Raw genomic sequence first — 21,586 nt, 5'->3', positions numbered from 1 at the left:
ACTTTGGTGCAATTTCAGTGCAGTTTTGGCCTCATAGAATATGCAAATCACATCCTAATTGCACTACACAATTGCACAGAAAATCGGATCAAAATCAGATTGCATCAGTGTGAACCTAAAGCCTTGTATTTAAATAACATACTAAAGACCTACAAGAGAGATGCTAGAGAGAAGTCCCTAGGCCATGCTGTTCAAGCAAAACCTAGGCATGACAATTAATTAGTGTGACTAGCAAGATTGCACCTGTTAGCGCACACTCTTATTTAGTGTGTTAAAATGGAAATACAATTCTGTGTTGCTTTTGCCACGATGAGAATTTTTTTAGTGTTTGACTTTACTAAATTGCCAATTGTTTCTTTATTTTCGCAGAAAGATCTGGCGTTAAAACCACCAGAGCGGAAAGAGAAGTGGGAAAGGCATCCTAGCAAGAAATCCAGAGAGTCAGGGAAATATATCTCTGCGGAGCCGAGTGAGAATGGACACAATCATGATGCAGGCAGCTCAGAAAGAGAGATGGAGAGAGGAAAGGAGCGTGACAAGAAGAAATACCCTCTCAAGACCGTCAATCAGGTAAGGAGTCAAACTGTTCCATTCATGTTGTTTGCTGATCTCCTCTGGTTTCAAAGATGATCATTTCATGAACTGTTGAATGTGGCTTATTTTAAAGTAAGGGTTTCATGATAGAAATATGGGGGCAGCCATTGTTGACCTCTTTCTGAAAATGATGATTGGTTGGTATGTTGACCCACTAGATCTAATTATTTTTAAGTTAAAGTAGAAGTGCCGTCAAATACTAAATATACTTAAACCTGCTCCCACCCACATTCTAAGCCCTATACTAACTACCCTGTAAAGGAAAGATGTCTATTCTTACCAATTCTAAGGGCACTCCGGTCCAGTCACATGATCTCTCCAGCGGCGGCTTCACTGAAGAGGAGAGATCAGTGATATCACCTATAAGCTTGCAATGGGGCATCCGTTGTCGGCTGTCCCTCCTCTACACTGAAGCTGGCACTAGGAGACGATCATGTGACTGAACCAGAGCGCCCTTGAAATAGGTACATATAGATATCTTTCCTATACAGGCGAGTGAGAATAGGCTTAGGACAGGGGTGTAAGTGGGTTTAAGTATACTTCGTATTTGACTGGACTTCCACTTTGATTCAGAACAAGTATACAGATCTGAAAAGTCAATGATTGCAAACTTGTTTTGGGCCAGTGGCACAAAATAATCGACTCAAAAGTGGTCTGCATGATAGCCTGGCAACAAATATTTTCAGGAAGAAAGGTCAGAAGTGGTAGCCTCTGGTTTACTTCAATGGCCAGCCAGTTTGAATGTGCGAAGAAAAGTGTCTTCAATAAGGCGTACGTACTATAGATTCCATGGACATGTGCTCTATGTGAATAGGAGAACTTGCAAAATTATAAAGGCAATGAGGGGAATTTACTAAGACAGAGGTAGACAGAATCTTGAGCAGGTGTACGTGGCAACCTCTCCACTTCTAGCTTTCTTTTTTCAAAGCTTAAAGTGATTGTAAAGGGATTTTTAAAAAAATTACAAACATGGTATACTTAACTGCTTTGTGCAAAATGGGTGTGCACAGAACAGCTCTGATTCTCTTCTTTGTGGGTTCCCCATTGGCACTCTTGACCCCCAACCCCCCCCCCCCCCCCCCCACCACCACCACCACCACCAGCTTTTGAGTGCAGCCTCTTGCTGTAGGAGCACTCATGCAGGCTTGATCCTGAACCAGGCTCTGTATGTCCATTGACACACACACAGCGCAGCTCTGCCCTACCCACACTCTATCCTCACAGGCTGTGATTGACAGCAACAGAAGCCAATGCTGCTGCCTTCATGGCCAGTGGGGAAAGAGAGAGCAGAGAGAGACTCTGCTCTCAGGCACAGCTCTGGATCGAGTTCAGGTTCAGGTAATTAGAAGTGGGGTGAGGGGGTTATGGGGTGGCGCATGCATGCATTAAAGTAAAAATATGTCCTGTCTTTATAACCACTTTAATGGAAACAAGCTGAAGATGATTGGTTACCATGCACAGCTGCTCCAGATTCTGTCTGCTCCAGTTTAGAAAATTTCCTGCTATAGATTCCCCTCCAACAGACCTTCTGTATGACTTAAAAATATATATGCTTGCTAAAAAATATATCCTCCCCTGAGAGTCTCCGATGTCCATATTTTTCAGTATGCATGGCAGTTGCCTAAGATAAGACCTATAGTGGTCATACATTTTGAGATATTTTTCATCCTTCGAAAATGAGTACAAGCAATGTTCACATCACTTCTCTCATCGACGCATCCTTACTTTATGATAGTGGATGTAGCCATACAAATCATTCTTTTTCCCTTCCAATGCCTTCTTTACAGTAAATAATCCATATTCATAGAGCTATTTATCTACACTGTATACAGCTGTTTGTACCTTTATGGCCAACATAAGCACGTTATGAAATCATGGCTGTATGGAACGGAATTTGGGGAGTGCCATTACCAGATACTTATATTTATACACAGCAACAAATCACCCTATAATACCCCAGAAAAGTTATCCACCTCCACCCTTGAAGGCTAACCAAACAAAAATATAAAACTTTTCCCTTTCACAAATAAATAACAATAAAATAAAAATAGAAATACAACCAACATAAAAAACTTAAAAATTGTCCAAAATATCAAAAATATCCAAAATTCAAAAATAGTCTCCACAGGTGTAAATAATGATTTTTCTTTCTTCTTTCATCAAAAAACTCCTAATCAATACCCGCAAATCCTGATGACAGTACACCTCAAAAAGAAAAAACTTGACATAGTGTCATACCTTTTAAATAATACAACACACGTGCTACTCACTGTGCAGCATGCAAAAATCTTTATATATGTGTATACTCCATAAACGAGTATCTATACACATGCAAATATTCTATAGTGAATATAGATATAAGTGAAACACACTCACATAAAATAGTGTCATAAACACAATGTGTAAAAGCAACTCCAACTTATCACTGCAAGTGTGTATCACCACACCCTTTTGAAAAAACCCTTTTGAAAAAGTCATAGGAAGTGACGAAACGCGTCAGTGACATGTGACGTCAGACGTATCGTCGCTGACCGGAAGTGCGATCGCGGCCATCTTGGAAGTGGGAACATGTGGCCAATGTTTCCCTGAATCTGTCTACACTTGTATCCCTGTGAGGAGGAGCTGTTTCACCCAAATTTTATGTGAGTTACCAAATAAAGGAGGATATTTTATATACACTATCTGTGACTGTGGATTTTCTTGAGGATAATGGAAGAAAAACCCTAGTATTGGATGAAATCGTTATGAGGAAAAACTAACCCAGAGTGGTGTTATGCCTTGATGTTTCTTATATAGGGTAATTACCCATCAGCATGTGAGTTGGAGAGTGTTGTTTTGGGTTTAGGTGATCACTGATATATACAGGGTGTGGTGATACACACTTGCAGTGATAAGTTGGAGTTGCTTTTACACATTGTGTTTATGACACTATTTTATGTGAGTGTGTTTCACTTATATCTATATTCACTATAGAATATTTGCATGTGTATAGATACTCGTTTATGGAGTATACACATATATAAAGATTTTTGCATGCTGCACAGTGAGTGGCACGTGTGTTTTATTATTTAAAAGGTATGACACTATGTCAAGTTTTTTCTTTTTGAGGTGTACTGTCATCAGGATTTGCGGGTATTGAGAAGGAGTTTTTTGATGAAAGAAGAAAGAAAAATCATTATTTACACCTGTGGAGACTATTTTTGAATTTTGGATATTTTTGATATTTTGGACAATTTTTAAGTTTTTTATGTTGGTTGTATTTCTATTTTTATTTTATTGTTATTTATTTGTGAAAGGGAAAAGTTTTATATTTTTGCCATTACCAGATAACCAGCACACTCTCATTAACATCGGCTTTTGGTCCTTTTCAGTCAATTCTGTTTTAGTAAGGCATGGTGGTATTTTCAATGCTCTGACCAAGAGTTTGTTGGCCTACTTATCAGCCATGCAGCAACATTGACCAGGGTTTGCTGCAGTATCGAAGTCCAACAAACCACCAGACATCTGTAGTGTTATGCACACAATTTTACCAGCATAGTGAGAAATATTCATCATTTCCTCTCCCTGCGAAGGATTCAAGAAGACTGGTTGTTCCTCTTCTAGACCTCCATCGGTTTTGAGGTTGGTATAGAGCTTTCTGTGGGATTTGCACAGCAGCCACGTGATGTAGAGTGGTGGGCCCACATGCTGGACATTTATTGTTTTTTCTGATATTCTGCTATTTTCTGTTATGTTGATCCTCATAGTATAAAATTCTCACTATTCAATTGCAGCTATTTTACAACTTCTACTTCACTATAGTTATGTAGCTTAAAGGATCACCTTTACACAAAAAATAATAAATGCAAATTTTATTGCAGGTAAAAAAAAAGTGCAGTTTTTATTTTTTGTGTTAGGAGCCCCTAAAGCATTGCACCACCGATCAGCAGATTGCTGATGCCATGCAGATCTCCTGCAGACTGTCAATGTATTTGCTTGTTCGTACATCCCGTACAAGCAAGCCATTACGTCTGACAGGAATATGAACTACCATGGTGCTCACAGTGCCATGGTAGTTCATTGAAGACTAGAAGCTGAGAGCCGCTGTGACTGTCGGGACCCGTAGTCCATTCAATCACAGAGGGCTGTAGATGTGTGACACGGTGGTGTGGGAAGAGCATGGGGAACTTCTCCCCGTACTTTTGTCATAGGTAGAGGGGGCAGCAGGTGGCGGCTGCAGGATTGGGAACTTATTACATGTTCCCAAAGGGGAACTTATCCTTTAAAACCGAGATTATCACCTTCAAGTGCAATCCTCAAGGAAATGTGAGGATTGCATGGGAACTGTCCACAGCTCTGGTCCCTAGTAATGTACTGACTCTGATGGTAGCTCTCCTGCTACATGTTCTTCATTTAGAAATCATTTACGTTCATATCAGTGACAGTAAGGAGGTTGCCAGAGGGTCCTTGATCTAGTTACACCTTTGCACAGGAGCTTTCAAAAGCAAAATGGGAATGAATGCCTACAAAATGTTACCAGGAGAATGCAGACATTCAGCACATTACGAGGCCGATATGAGTAGAAACTTAACTGAACTGTTCAATTCATGTTATGGCATAAAGTGAAATGTTAATACATGCGCAGAAAACATGCTTATGTTAAATACGGTCAAGCTAACGGACTTAAAGTTCATAACTTTTGTATTTCTATGTAAAACATTTACAAGTAACCATGGATCTGCCATGCAGTGTCAGCTAAGTTTAATACACAAATAAGTAAAACATCTGTTAACGTCTTTGAAAAAAACAATCGTTTGTAAAGAAGGAATAGAAAGCCTCTGTTTATCAATGAAGGAAAGGGTAGGAATATTAAAAACCTTAATAAAAGCATCACAACGACATACTCCATACCCTGTTCTCTACTTGCTTTTAACATCTCTGTTGTATATAATTACCTTTCTGTACTTTAACCTCAGTATGAGCTGAATGAAATACTCAGCATTTTGGGTTATGAAGGAGCACGTGACTTTTTCCCTTTTCTCCCATTATGCATTGTTCAGTGCCTGAGCACCCAATCACTAGGCTCAAGTGCTGTCTCATCATGGTAGGAGGGTAAGTCCTTAGACCTTTGTAAGCTCCCACATAGACTGACACAGAGCTCATGCGGGGCTTTTCCCCTTTTGGACCCTGAATAGTGAACATGTCAGTAAGGGAGTGTGGGGAATGTAAGTTTCAGCAGACGAGCCGGGCTATCAAGAAAACCTGTCACTTTGTACTGACTGGGCATTGTGATGGGTTCACTTTAATAAGGAACACTTTTTAGACAATGCAGGAGAGGTCTTCCATTTATATAACTAAAGTAACTCAAAGCCAATCCCCACCTACCCCAAGGGTAACAGCGCTACCTACAGTATACTCAAAGCCTCATATAAACTTTAATGTCATGTACAATCATGAATCATATCAGTATCACGCGAAGTCAAAAAATAAAAAATCCCAATGTGGTCAAATTCACTGGGAACCGATGTGACCAAATGTGTTATCCAGGTGAAAGTCCCACATCTCAAAATACAGTGCTCAAAACACAAAAACAAGGACAAAGTGTGCTCTCTCCAGAGAACCCGGTACACAGACATCACATCACACTCTCAAGAGAATTTTGACTCCTTGCATTAACAAGGGAGTCAAAGCCAGCATGTGTAGTTATATCCTGGATGTTATGGCTTCCTTGTACTCCAAACGGCTTCCCCTCTGTTCCAATGTAAGTGGTTGTCCCAGCATAAAATAGGGAAAAGAATCTCCTTAGGGAAGAGAAAAGGGGAGCCCACATACTGAAAAGTACTGCTAATGTATTTAAAACAGAGTGGAAATGCACTTACACAATGTAAAATAGTGTTTGTCTTAGAAAAACATATGAATTCCAGTATTAAAGATGGCTGCCACATATTTCCAGTGCTGGAAGTGACATCAAACTGGAAGTAACTTCCCAACGCCTTGTGTCATAGGAAATACCATCATCAGGAGCTAGAAATGAAAATAACTTTGATTATCAGTATTAGACATTCCCACATTTTGGATAAATCTGTATGTAATTTATATGTATTTTTTATATTCAGATAAAAAGGAAAGGGATTAGAACACCTGTTACCAATGGGACACTGATGGCAAAAAGAAAAACTTGATTGGGGTGATCTGACCCTCCGTTACTCTGTTTAAGATAAAAAAAAAAATGTTGCCTGTAGTTCCACTTTAAGATTTAAAAAATATGGTGTGATTGCAACACTTTTTTGCGTCTATGATTTTTTTGATGACTAATAGTTGTACTTTTTGTGGGTTTCTTTCCAACATGAAATGGGAAATATCTCTGGCGTGGTGGTGGTGCTCCTCCTTATATTTGTGCTGTGATATTCACTCGTGCCACCTTTTGAGAACTGTGTTTTTTTTCTGTGCAGTCTCCATTCTCTTTTTTATTGCTGTACTCTATAATTGTACTAATGAGAAAAAAGCTTTTTGGAGACAAGCAAAAAGAAAACAGGTTAGCTAAAGTTAATTCTGCATATGATGGACTACTCCTTTTTAGGACATTTGACATTTAGTTGTCTATGCAGTTTATTATGTAGAGAATGGATGGGTTGAAATTTGTCTTCACTTTGCAGTACATGCTTGAATTTCTGTCATACTGTTTAATGGTTCTGCTCCTTCATGTTGTGTTTTGATCAGTATTTCTCAACCCCAGACCTAAGAATGCCCACCTTTTCATGTTCTTAGGTTTTCCCTTGGTGAGATTTGCTGTGGCAACTGAGCAAGTGAAACTGATTAGATCATCTGTCCAGGATAAACACAGAAATCCTAAAATCATGATCTGTTGGTGATACTTGCGTGCTGGACATGATGCACATTGTTTCAGCAAACCTGGCTAAAGTCAGCTATTAAAGAGGAACTCCAATCATTTAAAAAAAGTCAGCAGTTAGAAATATTGTAGCTGCTGACTTGTTATAAACAGTCACTCACCAGCCCAGGAGTCCAGCGCTGTCCTTTCTGGGGTCCGTTCTTTGTCAGACTTCACCACCATCATGGCTTCGGGAACGGCCCAGCTCCCCATTGTGCATATTCTGTCAGATTGGTCCTGCAGGCTCCTGGGTCATGTGAAGTGTCCCAGGAGGTTGGGGATGGGCCAGCTTATAGAATTCTTGTGAGAATTGTGGAAGTGGGAGCGGACACATGTCAGAAAAAGATGCCAAACAAAGAAAAAAACTCTCAAATATGTTAGAAGATGGGGGAGTGGTGAATTAATGGTACTTTTCACTTTTAAACCTCGTTCACACCATGTGAAGAGACATTAATTTTTTTTGCATGCGTTCCGTAGGGGCAGAAACAAACTTGTTCTCTATGTGCCCTGTTCACACCACAACACTTGTGCCACGTGTGGATATTTTTTGTGCAGGAATCTGCAACATGCATAAAGCTCTCTAAAATGTGCATTAAAACTGATGTCTCTGCAAGTGAAATCTGTGCATTTTTTCCATCAGTTTTCCTGCACATGTAGTGTGAACAAGGCCTTTTGTACTTTTTTTTTTTTTTTTTTTTTTTTTTTTTTTTTTACTTTTATACTTTTACCTACAGGTAAGCTTATAATAGGCTTACCTGTAGGTAAAAAATTGTCTCTTAAATGTGCACTGTTTAGGAGATATTCTGGTGAGAGGCAGCCAAGGACAACACCGGCACATGTGCTCTGAAGGGACGACATACCCTTGCCGTTCCTTCAGAGCTGTGCGGCACAGCCATAGCTCCCGCACGCATGCACGGGAGTGACGGCATCGCGGTTTCGGCCATTCAAGTGGCCGCAGCCTAGGAACCCGGAAGAAAGACCGGGTGAAAATGGAAGCCTCTGCGGCGGTGACAGCGCTCCGCTGGAGGCCTTCATTCTCTGGTAAGTCTTTCATATATATGTGATACATACTAGCACATTATGACATTACCTTGCAGGGAATTTTTTTTGTTTACTACCTCTTTAAGTGAAGGTCTCCTTTAACCCTAGGTTCACATCTGTGCGGGTGGTGCCACTGCGGATCCGCACGAAAATCCGTGCAGCTGCACCAACCGCACTGAGGAAAGCGGACCCGCAGGCGGGTGCCATTAGTTCTAATGGCACGCCACCCGCACTGGAAAACACAACCGTACTGGGAACCCAGGTTCCCGTGAGGACTGCGTTTTCAAAGAAGACTTCTTCCCTGCATGTCACGGGCACGGTAGTCCGTTCAAATGAATGGGCTCTCATGCCCGTGCAAAACACGGCCCGCACGGCCTCATATATGTGAACCGGGGGTAAGGGAAAAGAAAACTAGTTTATCTTCAGAAAGAAAATATGTGGCCTTGTCCATACACCAGTGACCTCAGACTTTTTTGCCCTTGTTATGTATTGATGAATCACTGTTTTAGTCCTCATGCACACTGGATGTTTTTACAGCAGCTGTTTTTGGCTTTTGATGCTTTTTTCTACAGCCAGTAAACCCCCCAGCATGTTATCCTATGTATCCATGTACACATAGACTGTAATCAACATTTTTTGGCTGGAAAAAAACCCAGAACTAGTGGGTTTCTAGAGGAGTTTTTTAGCTGTAAAAACACTCTAACCCGGTAAATATTATTAGTATTTATATAGCGCCAATAGTTTGCTCAGCGCTGTACATTATAATGGGAGACAGTACACGAGACAGTAACAATACGATTCAATACACGAGGGATTCGAGGGCCCTGCTCCTTGGAGCTTGCAGTCTAGGAATAATGGCAAACCAGTGTTTTTGGACTTTTTTTGACCAAAAAAAATGTTTTTTTTGTCAAAACGCTAAAAAACACAAAAAAAATGCTAAAAAACGTTGCTAAACGCTAATACAAAAATGCTGAAAAACTCATGTTTTTAACGTGCCTTTACGCAGCTAATGTTACCAGCATTATTAAAACGCCCACTTTACATGGAGCCTTGGACTTGGTGAAAATATATGATTAGCGATGGAAGTTTAGGAATAAAGCAAGACTGTGTTTAAAGAGAATTTCTATCATAATCTGATTGCAGACATGTGGCTGCTACATTATTGATGAAAGAAAATGGGTTTTCCATAGAAACTGCAAATGGTTTGTTGTGCGCGCTTCTGTACGAGGCGGTACTGTAAACCACTGCAGTCCTATCTTCTTAGTGTACACTGGTGTATACATGTATTTCCTTCCAGTACAGCAACACTAATGGGTAGGCTTTTGGCAAATTGAAGCTAGCATGCTTCTCCCCAATTCTGTCAAGTCTGTGAATTATTTGTGTCAGTCTTATAGCAGAGGGGGTAGATGATGTCTGTGAGGTCTCAGGGAAAGGAGCAGCATCACACTGTGAAGAGGGCACAGATGGTTGTCCCTTCTCCTGCAACAGTAATCTGTGGCTGCATCAAATTCACAGCTGCTCACCCAATCCACCGGGAGATCCCAAGCCTGGAGTGCAGGGAAGAGAAAGGCAGCATGGCCAGCTTAATGTATCTCCTCTCAGCCCAGCATAGAACGGAGCTGCATTTCCATCATAAGAATTTGCTTCACTAGAGTATTGGCATCAGATTGAATATAATAGACCAGTAGAAAAGATATCTTGTTAAAACCATATATTCAATTGCCTTCAGGATGTCAATTATGTATAAACATATAAAAGCAACTTTTAACACGGGCCATATTCAGTAAAGTATATGTAAACCCTCTCCTTGTACAGCAACCCATTCAGTGTAAAATAGAAATCAAAGGTAGATACTGTCTTATTGTATACAACCTCCTGAGATGTAATGGATGGTACTGTAACCCCAAACCTTGGTGTTGCTTATGTCATGCAAACCTGTTTCCAACCACTGTACTACTCTTGGATAGTTTTGTACTGTTCATTTATTTTTTGAAATAAAAATCTTATGGAAGAAATGAAAGACAAAACATTTGTTTCTATATAAATAGCAGCACATAAAATGTCTATTCAAATAAGTAATATTCCAAATCAGTGAGTGAAAATATGCAAAGAAATGTTTTCCAAAAGTGCCAAGTGCAAAAGAATAACAAATCTCTAGAACAGTCCTTCCAATGTGAACCTGTATGCTTGCAGTGCCAACCAAGACAAACTGTGTTCAATCCCACCAAGTGCTCCTCTCCGGTGTGGGGTCCTCCACCACCATGACATTCACCAGAAATCTACTTGGTCAGTAGCAACTCCTCACTAATAGATCCTAATTATCCACTCTCCAGCACTGTTACAAACCCAGCTTGAACCTTGGAAAAAGATGCAAAATGGCCACCGCTCTGATTCACGGACACGGTGGCGTGACGTCAGCACGTAGGCTCCACCCAAAGCGTTTCATAGACACACATGTCCTCGGGCACACCTATTGCCGTACAATATAAATATCTTTTTTCACCATTTTTAGGAGTGATCACATACCCTCTGTTCTCACCTTCATAAGGAGCTTGGAGAGCTGGAGGAGGAGAAACAGCAATACACTGGTCTTCCCCATTAATGGCTATGCAGGGGGGAGTGTCAGCACAAGCCTGATCATTGGTCTAGCTCCCAGTCAGAAAACTGACCATGTTGTGCTCTCCTGCCTAGTGTGGTCAGTTTTTAATAGGAAAGCAAAGAGACTGGCATTGATTTCACACAAAGGAAGCAATACAAAGAGAAAGGATACTTTATCATACAAGTACAGGGAACAGCAGGAACATATAAGGAATAGGAAATGTTGGATATATATATATATATATATACTTTAAGATTGGACCATACAGATATTTAGGCTACTTTCTTTAAGGTCCTGGCATACATTACCCTCAGCTAACTTGTGGGCTGTAAATAGGCAGATTTAGTCAACATAGAAATGGCTTTTCCATACTGTTAGGGCTATATCTAAGAAAATGACGATTGTGCACGAGTCATTGGTTTCCAGTACTCTTCACAGTCTAAAAACACGTGGGCAACCTAATCTGTCATATTGTCAGTCTGTTTTTCAACTTCTTAACAAATTTCTCCTCCTTAGGTAGTATCAGTTTATCTATCACATAATGAGAACCATTAATGTATACACAGAAAATGGAGCACTGAGTTGTAGCCTGCTGAAGGCTACAATAGCAGTACTGTTGTGCATGCATGTTATTACAGTAGCCTGATCTACCCATATAGGGGGAACATATTTTTCTATGGCTCCCCTAATTTCACCCAACAGCACCGTTTTTATCAAGGTCTTATGCACACAACCTTCATCAAAAAGTGTATTGTTTTCTATGTTTACACAGATCAGTAAATGTGCTCTGCATTCAGATCAGAAAAATCTGCATTCACGGTCTTGCGTATGGACTGTTGTTAGATCAACTTCTGTCAAATGGGAATATTGGAAAACTTTTGTCCATCAGTGTATTCTGACAGTAGGGAGTCCATTGAGAGAGCTGTGTCGTGACTGTGACTTCTGTGAACATTGAGTCAAGGTCACAGTACAGCTCTCTCAATGGACGGTATGGTGTCCAATGAGAGCGCGGTGCGCATGCGCCAATGACGTCACCGGCTGCTACACATGTCAATATCTCCTAAATAATGCATGGTTAAGAGATATTCACTGTTCCCACAGGTAAGCTTTATTATAGGCTTATTGGTAGGTACAAGATAAAATGTGGAGTTTACTACTGCTCTAACCTTCTTTTTCATGATCACAATTTCTTGACCGCAATATGAAAAAAGAAGTAAAATTGTCAATTATCAGTGCAAATACTAATGGTTACCGTGTATCAGTGGCATCCCTAGGGGAGTGCGGGCTGCAGCGGGTGACACCATCCCAGGGGGTGCAGGAGCAGGATGCCAGTAGAGCTTCTGGGCTCTGTGAAGTTCCTGGCCAGTTATTGGGGTGATCCTGGATTCCCGGCACAGTGACAGCTGCCCCCAGTGTAGCGGTAAAATGAGTATCCCGGACCCTTGAAGATATGTATCCCCTGAAGCAACTGCGCATGTGCCGGTTTCAGGCTGAAGAAGCCGATCTCCGACTTTAGCACAGAGCTACCACATTTAACCCCTTACAGGCTGCAAACCGCTGAAGCTGATCCGGCGGATCAGTATGGGTTGCAAGATCAGTTAACCCTGTATAGCTTCAACCTACATGGGGTTAACTGATCTTGCAACCCATAGTGATCCGCGGGATCAGCTTCAGCGGTTTGCAGCCTGTAAGGGTTAACTGTGGCAGCTCTGTGCTGCAGTCAGAGATCGGCTTCTTTGGCCTGAAACCGGCACATGCGCAGTTGCTTCAGGGGATACATATCTTCACGGGTCCGGGATACTCATTTTTCCACTACACCGGCACTGCTCCTTCCTCTCTAGAGGGGTGACGCCACGTGTTACCGCATCAGGTGACACCAACCATAGGGATGCCTCTGCTGTGTATACTAAAAAGGAGTTTACTCTTAGAGAGATTTGCTGGCATTTAGAATGGTCCTGCAATTCATTTGGTCAATGCCACGTTTGTAGATGGTTTTCTGACAGTGATTATCCATTCCCTTTCTCAGCATCCAGCTATGCAAACAAGAAAGTGTACAGCCAGACACTGACAGCGGGAAGTGAACTCTTGTACAGGTCACAGAAAAGGGGAAATCATTCCACTCTTCTTGATAGAATGGCTTTGTGTTTTCCTTGTAAGAAAACAAGTTACTTAGCAAGTGTTCCTCTTATTAGCAGAATGTCTGTGAAACCAAGGAGTTACCATATCAACATGTATCTTTCACAGGTAAAAGGGCGATGGGTAAGGCTTCATGTACATTGGTTGTGCATGAGACTCTGGTGTTTAGGTGCGAGTGGAAGGTACCTTTCCACCATGCAGCTCCATTGCCAGCAAAATCTGCTGCTGCAGCTAGACCGTGAACTAACTTCTACTTATGTTTATTGCAGTATGAATTTAAGGAACGAATGCCCAAAACGCAGAATGCTTTAATTTGTCCCTAATTGCCTACTGCACTGAAAGTAAGTTTCGGTCAGTGCAGTGTCCAGCTGCGGCAGCTGTCAGCTTCTCATAAAGATTGACTGGCTGCCAAAGTGGGGCTGGATGGTGCAAATGTACAAGGGGCGTTCAAGTCAAACCGGGACTTTTGAGTTTATATAATAAAAGAACAAATTTCAAGTGGAAACTGCATTTATTTTTCGACATACTCCCCTGCTACATTTATACACTTATCCCAGCGTTTAACTAATGCCTGGGAAGCTTTGGCATAGAATTTGTCAATACGCCGCCAGAACCATCCTAGGACAGCCTGCTTCACTTCATCATCAGTGCTGAAATGCTGACCACTGAGGAACTCCTTTAGGAGTCCAAACAGCTGGAAATCACTCAGTGCGAGGTCTAGGCTGTAAAGGGGATGTGGCAATACCTCCCGGCAGAGTTGCTGTAATGTGCATGTAGTGTGGTGAGCAGTATGAGCTTGTGCATTGTCCTGGAGAAACAGCCTCATGCCTGATGAAGGGGTCCTGCGGGACTCCCGACACGTTGCCTTGCTGTAACTATGTGATCGTTCATTAAAACATTTGGACCCATATTTATGATCCTCGGTCTGCTGGTGACATTCTCCCTTGCTGATTCTATTTGTTTCCAATAGAGCACCCACTTATACACACAGCCATTTTTAGCGCAGATATGTGTGTGTTTAGATTGTACGGATTGGAGAAACAGAACGCCCTTAGTGATCAAGCCTGTCTGTTTTATCGCAGATGCTTATGCACATCACTCAGGACACGACAGTAATATTCACTGTTGAAGCTGTCTTGGTACCCAGCATGCGCTAACTTTTTCAAAATGCAAATGGTCTTGAATGATTGCGTTCACCATTCCCACAGAAAGATTTGTCTCTTTCACAACATTTCATGACATGGTTTGTATTGATTATCCAGGATCAGCCATTCCAAGCGCTGATTGTTCACAGGAATGACTGCTGTGGGCTGGGAACCACCATGGCTGGGAACGTCACTGACGGATGTATGGCCATCTTTGAAACGTTTACACCATTCATATGTCTTAATGTGGCTGAGTATCTCATCACCGTACTGTGCTTGAAGTCTTCTGAAGATATCCGCAGATTTTATGCCTTTTTGCTCACAAGAAACACCATCACCACACGCTGTTTCATGCACACACTAACACTGTTGTCTACCATCTTGATTAAAGGTCTCTCGACTGGCCCACAACATATACGCTGCCTAATAGGACACACTTGCTACTTACTACTGTGGGTAGTATCGCCACGCTAGTATCCCTTTTTATACCTGTAAAATTAAAAGTCCCAGTTTGATTTGAACTCCCTTCGTACCTTCCACCGGCATCTAAACGCCAATACCTCATGCACCAAGGCTAAACACCCAGTGTGAACCAAGCCTTACCCATCTCCCTTTCACTTGTGAAAGGTACACATTTACAAATCAAACAAAACACAAATCACTTGAATTCCTTATGGTTTTTTTTTTAATTGTTTCATACTAAATTCTATCATGTTTTTCCAGAGCACTGAATCTTTTATTTATTTATTTATTTATTTATTTATTTTATAATAAGTAAAAGGACATTCATAATTTTATTAATAAAAATAAAAAAATGTTTTCTATAGTTTAGATATGCAGATTTGAATAAAGAGAGACATTTAAGCAGAGACGTTTCATTGTTCGAACAACAGAACAAGTCCTCATGCACACTGGATGTTTTTACAGCTGCTGATTTTGGCTTTTGACATTTTTTTCTACAGCCAGTAAACCCCCCAGCATGTTATCCTATGTGTTCATGCACACATAGACTGTAATCAACATTTTTTGGCTGGAAAAAAACCCGGGACTAGTGGGTTTCTAGAGCAGTTTAGCTGTAAAAACGCTCTAACACCGAAAAACGCGGTAAATCGTGGCAAACCAGTGCTTTTGGACTTTTTTTGACTAAAGAAAAAAAAAACAAACGTGAAAAAACGCAGCTAAACGCTAATACAAAAACGCTAAAAAATACTGAAAAACTAAGGTTTTTAACATGACTTTACACCGCCAACATTACCAGTGCTATTAGAATGCCCAGTGTGCATGGAGCCTGAGTTTTCATTTACAAGTACAAGAGTTTGCCTTCTAGATCGTGTCTTTGTCTATAGTAACAAAAAAAAAAAAAAAAGGGAGAACTGGGCCAAAGTAGCATTTTTGCTATGGCAAACCAATGTACCTATCACAAAACACCTAATTCTGTAGCATTGTGCTGTAATGGATTTGCTTTCTGGGATACAATCAAATTAAGTGGTTGCATATAAAATAAGTTGAGCTAATGCTAGCTATTGAGTAAACTGTATTTTTTTTTCCTGGTTAAATCTTGATTTTTCCTGGAAGAGGAAAATCTTGGCAATTAGGTGGCCATAGACAGCTGTCAGTTATGCTTCAATGATTTCTACAGGATCTTACATGTAATAAGTTAGACATACACAGATGAGCCATACCTTTATGACCACTGACAGGTTAAGTGAATAACACGGATTATCTTGTTACATGGCGAATGAAAGATGATGGGATATGTTAAGCAGTAAGTAAACATGTTGTCCCCGAAGTTGATGTGTTGAAAGCAGAAATAATGGACATCGCAGTCTGTTGTGTACGGGGCTGTGTTATTCAGGGTGTTCATGCTGACCTGTGTCCACAGCCAAAAGTGCCTACAATGGGCATGTGAGCATCAGAACTGGAACACAGAACAATGGAAAACGTGGCCTGGTCTGATGAATCATGTTTTCTTTTACATCGTATGGATGGTGGGTGTGTGTGCATTGCTTACCTGGGGAAGAAATGGCCCAGGATACAGTATGGAAACATGCCAGAACATGAGGTGTGGGAATGACCACTGAATAGGATGCTGGTTTATTCACGTTTTGTCTATTACCGGCAAGAAAGGAACTACACTACTGGATTATGGAAGATTGAGGAGTGAACCTATATGCTTTATACAATCAGAAAAGATATGTAAAATAAAAAAAAAAACCTGACAGCAATTGTTCTTTACAGTGGATAGTGACCGGAATCTGTATGTATTGTACATTAAGGTGTGTGTTCCCCTCTGTGACTCCTTTTAAGGTGGATGTGTACAGCACAGGTAAAATCACCATAGCTAATACTATTCAGTGAGACTTGAGGAGGGCATAGCGTTTCAATGCATTTATTAAAACAATCAGATCTTTTTACTTCCCATCACAAGTATTTAAAGGAGAAGTATAGGCAAAGCTTTCTTGGCCCTATTTCTCCTATGGATCGCAGGAGTGCAGTTTGTTCTGCACTCCTGTGACCCGTTTTTAGCCAACAGTGGGCTAAATCCCGCTGTTGGCTGATGTCACAAAGCCAGTCCAGGCTCTGAAAAGATCCCAACCATACTGTCAGGATCCACCCAGAAGCCTGAGCTGGCAGCTGGCTCAGCCTCTCATGGCTGACAGTCACTGCTCTCTGCTTAGAGCTGAGAGGAGAACTGAGCAATCAGTGGTCTTTGAGAGCTCAGTTCTCTATGAATAGCCGGTGGGGGATAGATTCAACATCGGATCTATGATTCTTCAAATATTATTCAGAATTCATACTTCCACTTGATCCATCTCATAGAGTCACTCTTTTAATATCCACGTGTGCCTCAAAAAAAAAAGCAAAAGCTACATATAGTGCATTATCCCTATTGCATAAACCTCAAATAAAACTTAAAATCCAAATCTCAGTGTATATTGTGTTCAAAATTTATGTTAATCACCTAGTGTCCACTTCTATGTGGCTGGATCGAATACTCCTACCCTAAAAATACTTGTACATGACTTCATATCTCATTCCATAATAACAATCCATTCAAAAACTGATCCTTCAAATGCATCCTTATCTTCGTAAAGAATACCTCCGGAGAAAATGTATGATAGTGTAGTATCCTTTAAACATATAATACTATGTGCTCCCCTCTTCAGCACCACTAGTGCAACAAAATCCACTTGCCGCCACCTTCCAAACCATGCACCTTACCGGACTTAAATGTCCTTTAGCATAGATGAGAAATGACTCCTTTGGTTCAACACTGATCCAGCTTCCAGTCTCATTAGGACATCATATCATAGGTCAAAAAGAAAGACCATATAGTGTAGTATGTATTATAAATGGGTCTATTTATTAAAAATGTGCTTACAAGTAGAACTCTTTAAAACCACATATCTCCTCACTGTATTAGTATTGTATCCATTCAGTAACAGCTTATGGTATACAGAACCTCTCTAAAGATGGCCACTCCGCTACTTCCAGTTTACGCCCACATCCCGCAAGGGACGTCACCATAAACCAGAAGTAGCGGAGCGGCCATATTTTATTGAGGCACACATGGATATTAAAAGAGTGATTCTATGGAGATGGATCAAGTGGGAGTATGAATTCTGAATAATATTTGAAGATTCACAGACTCTAAGAAGGTTTTATTTGTCTTTGGACTTTCGGGGGAGAAAGTGTGACTTTTTGTGCATCTAGGGTGTTATAACTATAATCTTTTGGGTGTACCGATTTTTGCTAAACACCGGATCTATGCTGCATTCACCTAGGTGAGTATAATGTTTTTTTATATATCCATCGTTCTCTTTAAGGAATCAAAGCAAGTATTGGCAGATTCTGTCAGATTTTGATCAGTTGTTTAAAGTTTTATTACTTTGTGAATATAAATAACAGTAAATGAACATTATAATCAAATTGATTGATTTGTCATTTGGATTGATTTAGATTCAATTAGCAGACATACTGTACATGTGGCATCACTGGGGAAATAAATATGCATATACAATACAAAAATTCCAATTGGGAAAAATTGGTAGCTAAATTCATGCATGTGTGGCCAGCTTTGGCACTGTTAGTTCTCATTACAGAGAGTGATGTCCTACCTTTAGGCCTCCTTCACACTGACCCTCCTTGTCCCTCTTCTACTAGGATATTCTTTAGGGAAGACCCAACCATTCCAGTGTCAAAAGATCCCTCCACCAGAATTTACTATTTGTTCATCAGCAGGTGTATCAGAAGTTATCTAGTAGACTTCTAAAATTTCAGCAGTAACATAGACTCTATATTCAGTTTTTCCATCTGTCATCTAGACAGCTTTGAGATTGGTCTTTTTTTTTTCTTCTGCGGAGAAGAGTTCTGGTCACCAAGAGGTTACAGTTCACAAGAACAGGTGTGAGAGATGTTTTCTCTGCCTGGAAACAAAGGCCGATTTCTGTGTGAAATGCAGTCTGGCAGGGGAGGTCACCAGAGAGCGCTTTGGCCTCAGGCACAGCCCTTGGCAGCCCATGGACACTCAGCAAAGACATGCAGGCGGTTATTGTTTATAGAAATACACAGCGAGCATTTAGGATTCTCCTTTTTTTTGTTTTACCCTTTCATCTCCTAAAGTCCTGTATCCTGCTTTGATTTGCTTCTAGAGGCAGCTATATTGATTAGGGTTGGCTGAGCCTTTGTACACTGTGTGCAGCAGTTCAGTTCTTCTTTATTGAGTTGTTAATTGATTCTCAATATCCTGGTGATAATTATTACCAGTGAGATTACCTTCTGAGTTGTAATCTATTGTGTGGGCACCTCAGTTCTTAGTGTTCCATTGATCCTGTGAGTCTGTCAGACTGCACCTTTCGTGGATATATGTAGTGAAATCATCATCTTTGCTATTGGGGTCTCTGTTCCTTGTACTGTCTAAGATACAGCCCATGGGTTTATAAGATGTATCCACACAAAAGGATAAGTTCTCCTTTCAAGAAAAAATATTGAAAATAACAATTTTGCCCCACCCCAAGAAAAATCCTTTTGTTATTCTTTCCTACAGGAGCATGCAAAGAATTGCACCTGCGATCATTGGACTGAGGGTGCAATGTCAGGCTGCTGTGTCCTCTCCCTTCAGCTTTCCACCCATACCTCTGTAAGAGTTCAATTTAAAATCTGGAGGAGGAATGAACTGACCATGAGCACACTGATCAGGGCACATGTAGTCCTTTGAGAACTACAAGACATCTGCCATGGTGGCAGAGAGGACTTGTAGTTTATTCATTCACAGATCCCTGCAAATAAATGATGTGGGTGTGCAGGCAGAGCCCGGAACAGTCCTGTTAATTTTAAATGTGACAGATGCTACTGCGGAGAAGAACTCCTGCTTGCTGTCATGAGAAAGGGAGGGAGCATGTGGAGTGAGGAGGGGTGCTGGAACATGTTAGCTATTACACCATAAATACAGCTGTAACACGTTCAACAGGTGAGTTTAGCCTTAAATAGGGTTTCTGCTTACTTTCATGTTTGTCACTCCCTGGGGTGGGTTGCCTCAGTTAACAGGTTCAAGTCGTCTCTGACAAGTTTAAATTTGTACTATCTAGAAACTGAGGTTTGTTTAGAAGAAGTAAGGGGGCTGCTACCATTAACCTCCTTCTGAAAATGTTAGTGGCCTGTCTATCCTGAACTTTCAGTAGTAAATATTTTCAGATCAGTAAAGTCAGAAGACCTTCTCTGCATACTTGCTTTGGATTCATGACTCATATTTACTAAACCCAGAGAGTGCAAAATTAGGCTCACTTCTGCATGTAGACCAGTCAGCTTCTAACTTCCGCTTAGGCAATAAAACCTGAAAGTGGATTGGTTTCTATGCAGAAGTGAGCCTGATTTTGCACTCTCCAGCTTTAGTAAATAAACCCCACTGTCATCTAGTTTTCTAACATTTCCAGACTAAAATTTCAATGATGGTATCCCCACTGGAAAAGTTAATTTAAAGCAGAACTTCACTCTTGACTATTTTTAATCCTTTTGCTGCTAGCATTAGTAAATACACTATATTGCCAAAAGTGTTGGGCCAGCCCTCCAAATCATTGGATTCAGATGTTCCAATCACCTCCATAGTCACAGGCGTATTACATCAAGCACCTAGGCAAGCAGACTGCTTCTACAAACATTTGTGAAAGAATGGGTCGCTGTCAGGAGCTCAGTGAATTCAAGCGTGGTACTGTGATAGGTTGCCACCTGTGCAATAAGTCCAATAATGTCCTTGTTACTAAATATTCCACGGTGAACTGTTAGTGGTATTATAACAAAGTGGAAGCAACTGGAATAAACAGCAACTCTGTCATTTTATGTGGCCCACCACTTCATGGCTGAGTGGGATCACATGCTGAAGTGCACAGCGTGCAGAAGTTGCCAACTATGTTGTGCAGAGTCAATAGCTAAAGACCTCCAAACTTCATGTGGCCTTCAGATTAGCACAACAACAGTGTGTAGAGAGCTTCATGGAATGGGTTTCCATGGCCAAGCAGCTGCATCCAAGCCTTACATCACCAAGTTCAATGCAAAGCGTCAGATGCAGTGGTGTAAAGCATGCTGCCACTGGATTCTAGAGCAGTGAAGATGTGTTCTCTGGAGTGACTATATGCACTTCTCTGTCTGGCAATCCGATAGACATGTCTAGGTTTGGCGGTTGCAAGGATAACGGTACTTGCCTGACTGCATTGCGCCAAGTGTAAAGTTTGGTGGAGGGGGGATTACAGTGTGGGGTTGTCTTTCAGGCGTGGGCTTGTCCCCTTAGTTTCAATGAAGGGAACTCTTTAAAGCGTCAGTATACCAAGACATTTTGGACAATTTCATGCTCCCAAATTTGTGGGAAGAGTTTGGGGATGGCCCCTTCCTGTTCCAACATAACTATACTCCAGTGCACAAAGCAAGGTCTATAAAGACTAGGATGAGCAAGTTTGGGGTGGAAGAACTTGACTCACCTACTCAGAGTCCTGACCTCAACCTGATAGAACACCTTTGGGATGAATTAGAGCAGAGACTGTGAGCCGGGCCTTCTTGTCCGACATAAGTGCTTGACTTCGCAAATGTGCTTTTGGAAGAATGGTCCAAGTCTGGGATACCATTACACTTAATATGCGTGTAAAGGAATGCGTCCTACTACTTTTGGCAATATAGTGTAGGTAGGACAATATATTATATTTACTGTTTTTA

The 21,586-nt window shown here is 41.0% G+C and overlaps 1 protein-coding gene across 1 annotated transcript in view; it reads left to right on the top strand.

Moving 5' to 3' along the window:
- Window positions 1–21,586, top strand: part of LOC149466441 (fibrosin-1-like protein) — a gene marked incomplete at its 3' end in the record, with an annotated part of 581,440 nt that overhangs the window by 322,216 nt on the left and 237,638 nt on the right. The window contains exon 3 of the mRNA XM_089672498.1: window positions 370–570. Coding sequence (XP_089528624.1) covers window positions 370–570 — 201 coding nt within the window. The remainder of the gene's footprint in view (window positions 1–369; window positions 571–21,586) is intronic.

This window comes from Staurois parvus, unplaced genomic scaffold (genome assembly GCF_062004578.1).
Source record: "Staurois parvus isolate SC_StPar_1 unplaced genomic scaffold, SC_StPar_1.0 ptg000129l, whole genome shotgun sequence".
Classification (NCBI taxonomy): Eukaryota; Metazoa; Chordata; class Amphibia; order Anura; family Ranidae; genus Staurois; species Staurois parvus.
The sequence above is the reverse complement of the archived record's forward strand: the minus strand, read 5'-3'. Positions and strand labels throughout refer to the sequence as shown.